At 45.2% G+C, this 12,648-nt stretch overlaps 1 protein-coding gene across 3 annotated transcripts; it reads left to right on the top strand.

Annotated features, from left to right (window-relative positions):
• Positions 1-94: 94 nt before the first annotated feature.
• Positions 95-11,853, top strand: FAM200A (family with sequence similarity 200 member A). Of its 3 annotated transcripts, none has more exons than XM_005549198.5 (2): positions 95-341; positions 10,013-11,853. In XM_005549198.5, exon 2 carries the CDS (start codon positions 10,112-10,114, stop codon positions 11,831-11,833), a length of 1,722 nt encoding a protein of 573 aa, XP_005549255.3. In that variant the 5' UTR covers positions 95-341; positions 10,013-10,111; the 3' UTR covers positions 11,834-11,853.
• The last annotated feature ends 795 nt before the right edge of the window (positions 11,854-12,648 follow it).

The raw sequence follows: 12,648 nt of genomic DNA, 5'->3' as shown, positions 1-12,648 counted from the left end.
ACCCCGCCGCGGCATGAGGGTCCCGGATGTGGGTAAAAGCCCAGGATGAGGGTCCCGGATGTGAGTGAGGGCCCCGGATGTGAGTGAGGGCCCCGGATGTGAGTGAGGGCCCCGGATGAGGAACTCGGATGAGGAGCTGGGCCCGCGCGTGCAGGCTTCAAAGGCTCGTTTTCGCAGCTTTTCCACGTCTTTTTCCGGTCCTACCGCCCTCCATCCTAACTCACTGGGCTTCTCTAGCCGTTATACCAGCAATGACTGCGACCAATGTTGGGAAAGCGCTCCCGGGGCCTCTCCCTGACGCTAGCCCACCCTTGAGACTCGAAGGCGGCCCGACCCTGTGGGTGCGTGTCGTGGGGTGAGGAGGAATGGCCGACCTAATGGTCCCGCTTCCGTGAGTAGCACAGGGGTGCCTGCTCAGAGTGTGGTACTACGCTGACTCGTAGAAGGCGAGGATTGCGGGGCCTGGGTGAGATGGGACCCACTAAGTCGTGGGATCGAAATCTCAGTAGGTCCTTGGGGAAAGCGGGGACGGGAGGGGAGATGAGCAGATTGGAATGGAACCGAGAGAGACTGAGGAGAATGATAGTTGCGCCCCTGGTGGGAAGACTAAAATCTGTGCAGAAACAGGGATAGGCAAAAGCATGGTGCAGGGGCAGGACAGGTAGAGCGCCGGGACAGAAACTCTTAGGACATTGTGACCCCTTGATGATCCTGGATCCTTAAAGAATATGTTTTGTGGATGGAGCTAATCTGCGAGGCATAGGCAAGCGTCTTAGAGAATCCAAAAAGTGATTTGGAAGGAACTTCAGCTATTACTACTTTGTTTAAGCAAATCAAATGCTATTCTTTAATGTTACTTGACATTTCAAATTAAATACAAGAAAACCTGAAGTGTGGCATTTTATATATTTTTTCAAATTGTATCAGCTTCTTGGAGATTCTGATATTCCTTTGCCCTGTTTCCCCCTAAGTATCGACCTAACCTAAATTCATACTATGACACAGTCTCTCTAATCTGCAGTACTCGTCACAGTGGAGTCAGGATCAGAGAAGGAAAATACACGGCTTAGTCCATTTCATGCTGGAGGGCTCAATTAGAAACTTTTCCTTGTGTTGAATAGAAATACACCCCCGGTGATGTCTAGCTATTGTTCCTATTGACAGGTCCCGAGGACAATAGATGACACAGTACTTCCTCCTCTTCATAACGGCTATTTTAATGTGCTAGGAGAGCTAAAGGTTTGGAGTTATTTCCTGAGTTGCCATTTCCCCACCTCAGAACCCTTCACAGGTTGTACCTATTAGCAAAGTGATGGGAAACCATTTCAGCAGCAGAGGTGAGTGAGTTATGACAGTGAGGCACACTGCGTCCAAGTTTTAGCTGACTGGGGCTGTTGGCTCCAGTGAGAGGACCACAAAAGGCACCCACTTAAAGAGGCCACTTCCCACCAATACTCATGGAAACATAACAAAGAGTCCTAAGAAACAGAAGCTACTATTTTGCTTTTGAGCAAAATTTTCTTTTAACAGTTTGCCAGATGACACCGGTGGCAACAACTCAGAAAGTTGTTATCTTTTTTCTTTTTTGTTTTGTTGTTGTTGAGACAGAGTCTTGCTTTGTCGCCCAGGCTGGAGTGCAGTGGCCTGGCTCCCGGGTTCAAGCGATTTCCCTGCCTCAGCCTCCAGAGTAGCTGAGATTACAGGCGGGTGCCACCACACCCGGCTAATTTTTGTATTTTTAGTACAGATGGGGTTTCACCAGGCTGGTCTCAAACTCCTGACCTCAGGTGATCTGCCCACCTTGGCCTCCCAAAGTGCTGGGATTACAGGTGTGAGCCACCGCACCTAGCCTATTTTGTTTTTTTAGTGCAAATTAACAAACTGATTCTGGCCGGGCGCGGTGGCTCAAGCCTGTAATCCCAGCACTTTGGGAGGCCGAGACGGGCGGATCACGAGGTCAGGAGATCGAGACCATCCTGGCGAACATGGTGAAACCCCGTCTCTACTAAAAAATACAAAAAAACTAGCTGGGCGAGGTGGCGGGCGCCTGTAGTCCCAGCTACTCGGGAGGCTGAGGCAGGAGAATGGCGTAAACCCGGGAGGCGGAGCTTGCAGTGAGCCGAGATCCGGCCACTGCACTCCAGCCTGGGCGACAGAGCCAGACTCCATCTCAAAAAAAAAAAAAAAAAAAAAAACTGATTCTAAAGTTTATAGAGAAGTGCTAAGGATTTAGAATTGCCAAAACAATTTTGAAAAAGAATAAAATTGGAATGCTTGTATACTTTTAAGATTTTTTCCTAAAGCTACAATAATCAAGACGATATGGTATCAGCATAAAGATAGACAAATAGATCAATAGAGCAGAACAGAAAGTCCAAAAATATCAGGGCGCATTTCTTAAAGAAGAAAAAAGTCCAGAAATAGGCCTAGATACATACAATAGCTGTTTTATAAATTACTAAGGTAATTCTGCATCTAGCTAAGCTGAAAATTAGGCCGAGGATCTGTTTATAACAGTGACAGTGATGCAAAGGAGACCAATTGTGCATACTCGGCAGGTCCCCTGAGTCAAAGTCGTGGCTCATACAGGGAGAGGGTGGGATCCTGAGACCTGTTCTCTGTCACAGTGTAGTCTGCAGGAACTTGACTCAACCATCATGATGGTCCACATATTGATGACAAATGCTAATAGTACCCAGTGGGCAGCAAGTGACAAGGGTCATAGATATCCTAGTAAAACTTCTTACTAAGGCAGTACAGAAACCTGAAGATATGGGCACTTACCAAATGGATGAAGTTTTGGTGGGGTCCAGTGGTTTGGGGACATCACCCAAAGGTAAAATTTGTTCCACTTTGCACCCTCTAATCCCAAAGAAATTGGTACAGGTCCTGGTGGGACCCTTTGGATTTGGGAGGTAGCGTATTCTGCACCTGAGAAAACTGTTCCAACACATGTATTAGGTGACCTAAAAGGCTTCTACTTTTTATTTATTTATTTATTTATTTATTTTTCTTGACACAGAGGCTTGCTCTGTAGCCCAGGCTGGAGTACAGTGCTGTGATCTCGGCTCACTGCAACCTCCACTTTCTGGATTCAAGCAATTCTCCTGCCTCAGCTTCCCTAGTAGCTGGGATTACAGGTGCCTGACATCACGCCCAGCATTTTTGTATTTTAGTAGAAGAGGAGTTTCACCATGTTGGCCAGGCTGATCTTGAACTCCTGACCTCAAGCAATCCACCCACCTCAGCCTCCCAAAGTGCTGGGATTACAGGCATGAGCCACTATGCCTGGCAGTTTCCACTTTTTATTGAGGCAAGAGAGAGCTCTATAGTAAATTCAAGCAACAGTGCAAGCTTACTTGCAAATTCATTGGTTCCAGAAATATCCTTGATGGATACAGGTGCTGTATGCAGTCGCTGGCAAACCCCAATAGGAGAGTACATTTGTGTGCTAGGGCTCCCATAACAAAGTACCACAAACTGGGTGGCTTAAACAACAGAAATCTGTTGGTTCACAGTCTGGAGGCTAGAAGTCAGAAATTAAGGTGTGGTTCCTATTGAGGCTGTGAGAAGCAATCTATCCATGCCTCTCTCCTAGTTTCTGGGGGTTTGCTGCATGTCTTTTGCATTCCTTGTCTTTACCCAGTCTTTACCCTCATCTTCATTTGGCATTCTCCCTGCTTGCTACGTCCAAACTTCCCTTTTTTATGAGGATACCAGTCATTAGATGAGGGACCCACCCTAATCCGCTATGACCTCATCTTAAGTAATTACGTCTGCAACGCTCCTATTGCCAAATAAGATCACATTCTGAGGTATCAGAGGCTAGAACTTCAACATATTAATTGGGGATGAGGTGGAGGTACAATTCAACCCACAATAGAGTCACAGCAGGCCGGGCACAGTGGCTCACTCCTGTGATCCCAGCACTTCGGGAGGCCGAGGCGGGCGGATCACGAGGTCAGGAGATTGAGACCATCCTGGCTAACACAGTGAAACCCCGTCTCCACTAAAAATACAAAAAATCAGCCAGGCGTGGTGGTGGGCGCCTGTAGTCCCAGCTACTCGGGAGGCTGAGGCAGGAGAATGGCGTGAACCTGGGAGGCGGCGCTTGCAGTGAGCCGAGATCGTGCCACTGCACTCCAGTCTGGGCAACAGAGCGAGAATCCGTCTCAAAAAAAAAAAAAAAAAAAAAAAAATCACAGCACAAATACCTAAGATTCTGGAGCAAGGTCATGCCTTCTAAGGCAAAAAAACGTTTCCAAGCTCCCATGTCACTTACCTCTGCTCTACTGCCACCTCTCCCATAAACTTAACACCTATGGCCTTATAGAAGTTCCCTACAACTAACTGATGGAGACAGAAGAGCCTTGGCCTCTTCAAAGATTGGAGATTGGGTCAGTTCACCATGTTGGCATATTCCAGAAACAGACTGTTCCTTCATTCCAGCCCCACTTGAGTTGCCCTGAAGCATACTGGTGAAGAGAAATTACCTCAGTGAGCAATGGTACATTTAGTCACCCATGCCATATTTTGGAGAAGGTAGCCTAAGGTACGGATATGCATTGACTCCTGGGCAGTGATGAATGACTTGGCTTGTTGGTTAGGGGCCATCTTATTGTTTAAGCAATAGGCTTATGAACAGAGACCATGGTAGCAGGGATAGAGGCTGTGTGTGGTCCCAACAATATGGACTACCTCTTATTTTTTCATTTTTCTTTTTTTTTTTGAGATGGAGTCTCGCCCTGTTGCCCAGGCTGGAGTGCAGTGGTGTGATCTCGGCTCACTGCAGCCTGCTGGGTTCAAGCAGTTCTCCTGCCTCAGCCTCCCGAGTAGCTGAGACTACAGGCGCATGCCACCATGCCCAGCTAATTTTTGTATTTTTAGTTGAGACGGGGTTTCACCATGTTGCTCAGGCTGGTCTTGAACTCCTGACCTTGTGATCTACCCACCTTGGGCTCCCAAAGTGCTGGGATTACAGGCGTGGGCCACCGTGCCCGGCCAATATGGGCTACCTCTTACCAAGGCTGATGTAACTCCCACCATGGTGGAGCGTCCAGCCTGCCAGCACTGGAGACCAACACTCAGTCTTGGGGATACCAGCTACCACCAGGTTGAGTGCATCAGATCCCCTTTACCTTGGAATGGGCATCAATTTGTTCTTACCAGAAATGATATATACTCTAAATGAGCTTGTCTTCCCCAACTACTTTGCCTCCAGCAGTACCACCATCTGAGAGCTTACAGGGTGCTTTATCCATTGACATACCTGAAACTAAGGAACCCATTGATAACCAAGGAGGTGTGACAGTGAACTCGAAGCTACAAAATTAATGGTGCATACTCATCATCCAGAAGCAGCTAGCCAGATAGGACTTTGGAATGGCCTGTTGAAGACTGGGCTAAATTGCCGACTAAGATGTAATGCCTTGCAAAGTTGGGAGCAGTTCTTCAGGATATGGTATATGCACTGATATGCATTGGGCCAAAATGGATATATAGTATTGTGTCTCCAGTAGAACTACGTGCATACAGGAGTAGCCTCTATTACTATCACACCCAGCCACTCACCTGTAGAATTTGTGCCTCCTAGCTCTGAAATCTGGAGCCAGCTGGGTTATGATTCTCATTTCCAGGAAGAACATTTCCCTTAGGAGACATTAAATTGTTCCACTGAACTGAAAACCGAACACCACCAGGCCACTTTGAGTTTCTTGTGCCAGCAGGTCCGTAGGCAAAGAAAGGAGTCGTTATAGAGATGCCCACAATTCCTGCCACACACACAACATAAATACAAAATCATATACCCAGTCAGCTGCATTCAGTAATCTGCCTTCCTGGATCCTTTAGGCACTTCAGTGTAGGAATGGGGACAGGGGTGGGGAGGAGAGACTGTTTTAGACAAGAAAAATACAGTGCGTAGCAATGTAATGGCTCTTAGAGATGACTTGGAACACTGGAAGGAAATATGAGGATGTATCTGGAGGAGTAAGTTCTGAGACTATGATGTCATCAAGGAGGACTATAGGTTAGAGGGCCAGCCAGTGATAAAGGAGCAAAGATTGGACTTGACGGTGCCGTAGGAGGAAAAAAATATATATATATGGAGCAAAGACACAGTCAAGTGGATTACTGAGAAGACTCATGGGGAAGTAGAAAATGGCAACCACAGCAAGATCAAACCCCAAAAGGAATGGAGCATTAGTCAGGGCCTAGAAGGTAATTCGGGATACCACGTAATCAGAGGCTCTGTAGCAGGTAGCAGTTCCTTTTGTGGGCTTTTCTCTTGTTGGGCTGTACCACAGACTTGCCCAGAACTTTTAGAGTCATGTCACAGCATTCAAGGTTTCAGTTACTGTTTTATAAAAGGTGAAGTTATGCTTGATCCAATCATTGAAGCCTTAATTATTACAATAACACTTTGACAGCAAAAACGCCTCAAATTTCTTCACCGTCGCTAATCTGAAAACTCCCTGGAAACATAAGGCAAACTCAGAATTTTATAACTATTTAGTGTTGGAAAGAACGTCTGTTGCCTATAGATCAAATATTTGAAAATACTACCTATTCAGCTGGCAATACATACATAATCAGCATCTCAAGAGACAACCTCTTGGTTTTGTGAAGCCATTTATTCTTGATCCTGTCTCCACCCTCGTTTCATTCAGCTCCTCTGCCACAGACAATCACTATTTTTATTGTAACTATTAAAATTATTGTCATTAAGAAAAATAGAAGGAATATATAAGTATCTGAGCAGGGCGGTATAAAAGGAAATTCGTCCCTTTTTCCCCACCCCGCGCACCTCCTCAGAGCGGACAAGCTGAGGACCACGACCCCCAAACCCGGGATTAGAGCCCTACACAGGAATGCTAAGTCCTCCCGCGATCCTAGAGAGGACCGCGAAGGGGAGCGCAGCTCCGGAAGGCGGGTGTGACGCACTTCCGGCTTTTGTGACGCTTTCCCTGGGTTCTGACGTCCAGGGGGCCTAGATCTGAGTCCAGCGCTCCTGGTCCCCAAAGTCACAACCGGTTCTATCCCAGCACCCCAGACGTCTCCGGGCGGGGACAGAGTTGGGCGTGCACGGCTGTGTCCTGCAATCCGCTCGCCACGACCGCCCCGGACGGAGTGGAAGCGGGTCCGTGCCCCTGTCCCTTGCGTCAGCCTCGGCGGTGGCAAGCGCTGTCCCTCAGCAGAGGCGTCCCTGGATACAGGTGGGAAGGGAACGAAGTTTTGGTTTCCGGATTGGAATGAGACATTCCTGGGACTGGGGAGAGGCGGTCTGCGTGTCCCTTCTGGACCCCTAGTCCTGGTTTTTTACCCCAAAGACGCGCGGACAAAATGACCCCAGTCAGATATCTCTGCTCCCCAGTTGTCCCCACTGGTTTTTCTTGTGGTGGGGAGTTTTTGGTTTCCTATGTACCCCAAGTTGTAAAATTCGGGCGATCTTACATGATACCGAGTGCCATTGGCGTTATAATTTTTTTTATTCAGATGGGCTTGTTAAGCCAGTGTCCGCGGATGATATGTTCACCCTCAGACCCACCACCATTATGGTGGTGATTAGAGTGAAGGTCGGGCGCAGTGGCTCACGCCTGTAATCCCAGCACTTTGGGAAGCCTAGGCGGGCGAATCACTTGAGGCCAGGAGTTCCAAAATCAGTCTTGCCTCCTTAGTGAAACCCTGTCTCTACTAGAAATACAGAAAATTAGGCGTGGCGACACACGCCTGTAATCCCAGCTACTTGGGAGGCTGAGGCAGGAGAATCGCTTGAACCCAGGAGGTGGAGGTTGCAGTGAGCCGAGATCGTGTCACTGCACTCCAGCCTGGTGACAGAGTGAGACTCTGTCTCAAAAACAAACAAACAAAAAAGAACGTTTGAAGCCTACAAAGAAATAAAGAAGTGATTTGGATGTAATAGGGAAAGATTATTTACACTTCACCCTTTCAGTTTCAAGACTACAGGAAGGGGTTTTTTGTTTGTTTATTTTGTGTTTGTTTTGTGTCTGTGTGGTCTTGTTTTTTTGTTTTGTTTTGTTTTGTTTGTTTTTTGTTTTTTGAGACGGAGTCTTGCTCTGTCGCCCAGCCTGGAGTTCAGTGGCGCAATCTCGGCTGACTGCAGCCTCCAGCCCAGGGTTCAAGCTTTTCCTGCCTCAGCTTCCTGAGTAGCTGAGATTATAGGCGCTCGCCACCATGCCCGGTTGATTTTTGTACTTTTAGTAGAGACGGGGTTTCACCATGTTGGCCAGGCTGGTCTCAAACTCCGGACCACAGGTGATCCGCCCGCCTTGGCCTCCCAAAGTGCTGAGATTACAGGCGTGAGCCACCGCACCCTGCCAGGAAGGGTTTTAAATGAGCAGTTTCGGGCATGGGAGGTTTTCAGTTGTGGGAAGTATCAGTGCTTTATTTTACACTGAGGGGTAAAGGAGAGAAGGGAATTTGTGGACGATGCAGCAGACCATTGGCGAATGGTACCAGTTCTGCCATTGATGTTCTTGGGTGGAACACATAGACCCACCAAGTCTCAAAAGTGTCCTAAGTAAAATAGATTATCTCAAGGTCTCTTCCAATTTTGGAATTCACTGGTAGACTGAATTTAACATTCGGCTAGGCAAAACCTACTGCCCCATGTTCATTTCCAGTTGTGCCACCAACATACAGAAAGTTACTTGCATTTTTGAGAGGCTGAGTGGTACCAAAGAAAAGATGGGGTTCGTTGTCCAGGTGCGGTGGCTCTCGCTTGTAATCCCAGCACTTTGGGAGGCCAAGGCGGATGGATCACGAGGTCAGGAGTTCGAGACCAGCCTGGCCAACATGGTGAAATCCTGTCTCTACTAAAAAAAAAAAAAATTAGCTGGGCGTGGTGGCGGGCACCTGTAATCCCAGCTACTCAGGAGGCCAAGGCAGGAGAATCACTTGCACCCAGAAGGCAGAGGTTGCAGTGAGCCAAGATTGTGCCACTGCGCTCGAGCCTGGGCGACAGACCAAGACTCCGTCTCAAAAAGGAGAAGAAAAAATGGGGCTCGTTTAGTAAAGTCAGGCAGTATCTTTAAATCCACTAAGCTCACATGAATGGTGAAATATTGCAGTGTACTAAAAGCAAACAAACAAATGAGGGTGTTTTCTCAATCCCGTGTGTTGTAGAAATCTCATTCTCTCTCCAGAATAATTCATGGATCTATGTAACATGAACATGTTTCAGTATTCATAATACTAACTATACAGCTTAATTTCTTATTTTTAAGAAATAAATACAAGTTCTAATTTTTTTCCCTATGCCCCAGTGGATCATATTGTATACCCTACTTTGATGATCATTTTTAAGAGTGACCAGATCAGCCAGGCACAGTGACTCATGCCCCTGTAATCCCAGCACTTTGGGAGGCTGAGGCAGGTGGATCATCTGAGGTCAGGAGTTCAAGACCAGTCCTGACCAACATGGAGAAACCCCATCTCTACTAAAAATACAAAATTAGACAGGTGTGGTGGCACATGCCTGTAATTCCAGCTATTTGGGAGGCAGAGGCAGGAGGAGAATCACTTGAACCTGGGAGGCAGAGGTTGCCGTGAGCCGAGATCACGTCATTGCACTCCAGCCTGGGCAACAAGAGCGACACTCCGTCTCAAAAAAAAAAAAAAAAAAAAAAGAATGACCAGATCACTTTTTAGAGTTGGCAGTGTAGCAGCACATTTAGGACACTGGCTTCAGAGTTGGATTTGAGTGCTAGTTCTGTACTTACTGTGGGTTGTTAGACACATTTAATCTTTCTGAAGTTTTATTTTTCATCTATAATATAAGAATAGTAATTATGTGAACTTCATTAGGTTTCCCTGGGTATTAAATGAGTGGTGTATATAGTATGCCAAATCTCCCTGACACACACAGACAACATGAATGACAGTTACTCATCATTTACCACTACATTTAGTGAATTGTTTTGTATGAGTTGTTAGCAGCCCAGCCATACCATGTTGCTTTTTAATACTGCTGTTACGTTTTTCTACCTTGCAGGATAGCAAAACCTGATCTCATAAAACCTAGGTCACAAAGGACAGCCCTGCAAAACAGACGCTATTTGGATCAAGTGAGCCAGTTCCTGGAACCTGAATAATGACTCCTGAATCAAGGGATACTACAGATTTGTCTCCACGGGGTACCCAGGAGATGGAAGGCATCGTGGTAGTGAAGGTGGAGGAGGAAGATGAAGAAGACCATTTTCAAAAGCAAAGAAACAAAGTAGAGTCATCGCCACAAGTTCTCAGTCGCTCTACAACCATGAATGAGAGAGCCTTATTATCATCATATTTAGTTGCATATAGAGTGGCAAAGGAGAAAATGGCTCACACGGCGGCTGAAAAAATTATCCTTCCAGCATGTATGGACATGGTACGGACAATTTTTGATGACAAATCAGCTGATAAACTAAGAACTATACCTCTTAGTGATAATACAATATCTCGTCGAATCTGTACGATTGCAAAACATTTGGAAGCAATGCTTATTACACGGCTGCAGTCTGGTATAGACTTTGCAATCCAACTTGATGAGAGCACTGATATTGCAAGTTGTCCCACACTCTTGGTCTATGTCAGATATGTGTGGCAAGATGATTTCGTAGAGGATCTCTTATGTTGTTTAAATTTAAATTCACATATAACTGGATTAGATTTATTTACTGAATTAGAAAACTGCATTGTTGGTCAGTATAAATTAAACTGGAAACATTGTAAAGGAATTTCAAGTGATGGAGCAGCCAATATGACCGGAAAACACAGCAGACTTACTGAAAAATTGTTAGAAGCAACCCACAACAATGCTCTTTGGAATCACTGTTTTATTCATCGAGAAGCTTTGGTATCCAAAGAAATTTCACCAAGTCTAATGGATGTATTGAAAAAGGCAGTGAAAATTGTTAATTTTATTAAAGGAAGCTCACTGAATAGCCGACTTCTTGAAATACTTTGTTCAGAGATTGGAGTTAACCATACCCACTTACTGTTTCATACAGAAGTTCGTTGGCTTTCTCAAGGAAAGGTATTGAGCAGAGTATATGAACTCAGGAATGAGATTTACATTTTTCTCATTGAAAAGCAATCTCATTTGGCAAATATTTTTGAAAACGACATTTGGGTAACCAAATTGGCATATTTAAGTGATATTTTTGGCATTCTTAATGAATTAAACCTGAAAATACAGGGGAAAAACAATGATATATTTCAGTATCTTGAACATATTCTAGGATTCCAAAAGACATTATTATTTTGGCAAGCAAGACTTAAAAGTAACCGCCCTAGCTACTATATGTTTCCAACATTATTGCAACACATCGAAGAGAACATTATTAACGAAGACTGCTTAAAAGAAATAAAATTAGAGATATTGTTGCATCTCACTTCTTTGTCTCAAACTTTTAATTATTACTTTCCAGAAGAGAAATTTGAATCATTAAAGGAAAATATTTGGATGAAAGATCCATTTGCTTTTCAAAACCCATCATCAATAATTAAGTTAAACTTGGAGCCTGAAGAAGAGAATGAATTATTGCAGCTCAGTTCATCATTCACACTAAAGAATTATTATAAGACATTAAGTTTATCAGCATTTTGGATTAAGATTAAAGATGAATTTCCACTACTAAGTAGGAAGAGTATATCGCTGTTACTACCATTCACAACTACTTACTTGTGTGAACTAGGATTTTCAATCTTGACACGATTAAAAACAAAGAAGAGAAATAGGCTCAACAGTGCACCGGACATGCGGGTAGCATTATCTTCATGTGTTCCTGACTGGAAGGAACTTATGAACAGACAAGCACACCCATCACATTAAATAAAATCTTTACAAAATTCTGTGTTTAGTCGGGTGTGGTGGCTTACGCCTGTAATCCCAGCACTGGGGAGACGGAGGTGGGCAGATCACTTGAGATCGGGAGTTCGAGACTAGCCTGGCCAACGTGGTGAAACCCCATCTCTACTAAAAATACAAAACTTAGCCAGGCGTGGTGGTACATGGCTGCAGTCCCTGTTACCTGGGTGCCTAAGGCAGGAGAATCTCTTAAACCAGAGATTGCAGTGAGCTGAGATAATCCCACTGCGTTCCAGCCTGGGCAACAGAGTGAGACTCCATCTCAAAAACAAAAAAAAATTATATCTGTACTTTTAAAGGGATTTTGCAGTATATTGTATTTAAATGTTAATAAAATTATATTTGCAATTAGGTTTTTATTTTTCTACATAGTATGTTTCATGAAACTCAGTTACATGAATGTGTGTATGTGTAGAAGATGATTATATAAAATATATGTCCTTCTGTGAATTACTGTCAAGAATTTTGAAAACTAAGAGGCCAGCACAGTGGCTCACACCTGTAATCCCAGCACTTTGGGAGGCCAACGTGGGTGGATTGCTTGTGCCCAGGAGTTTTGAGACCCGCCTGGGCAACACATTCAAATCCCATCTCTACAAAAAATACAAAAATTTAGCCAGGCTTGGTGGTGCGCACCTTTAGTACCAGCTTCTTGGGAGGCTGAGGTGGGAGGATCATGAGCCCAGCAGGTCGAGGCCACAGTGAGCTGTGATCGTGCCACTGCCCTCTAGCCTGAGCAACAGAGCGAGACTCTGTCTTGAAAAAAAGTTTTTTTAAGT

The sequence above is a fragment of the Macaca fascicularis genome, chromosome 3 (genome assembly GCF_037993035.2).
Source record: "Macaca fascicularis isolate 582-1 chromosome 3, T2T-MFA8v1.1".
Classification (NCBI taxonomy): Eukaryota; Metazoa; Chordata; class Mammalia; order Primates; family Cercopithecidae; genus Macaca; species Macaca fascicularis.
This window is presented reverse-complemented; position numbering and strand designations above follow the sequence as displayed.

Bases quoted from the DNA above. Each gene is read 5' to 3' on its own strand.
- FAM200A (XM_005549198.5), top strand. From the start codon at position 10,112: ATGACTCCTGAATCAAGGGATACTACAGATTTGTCTCCACGGGGTACC.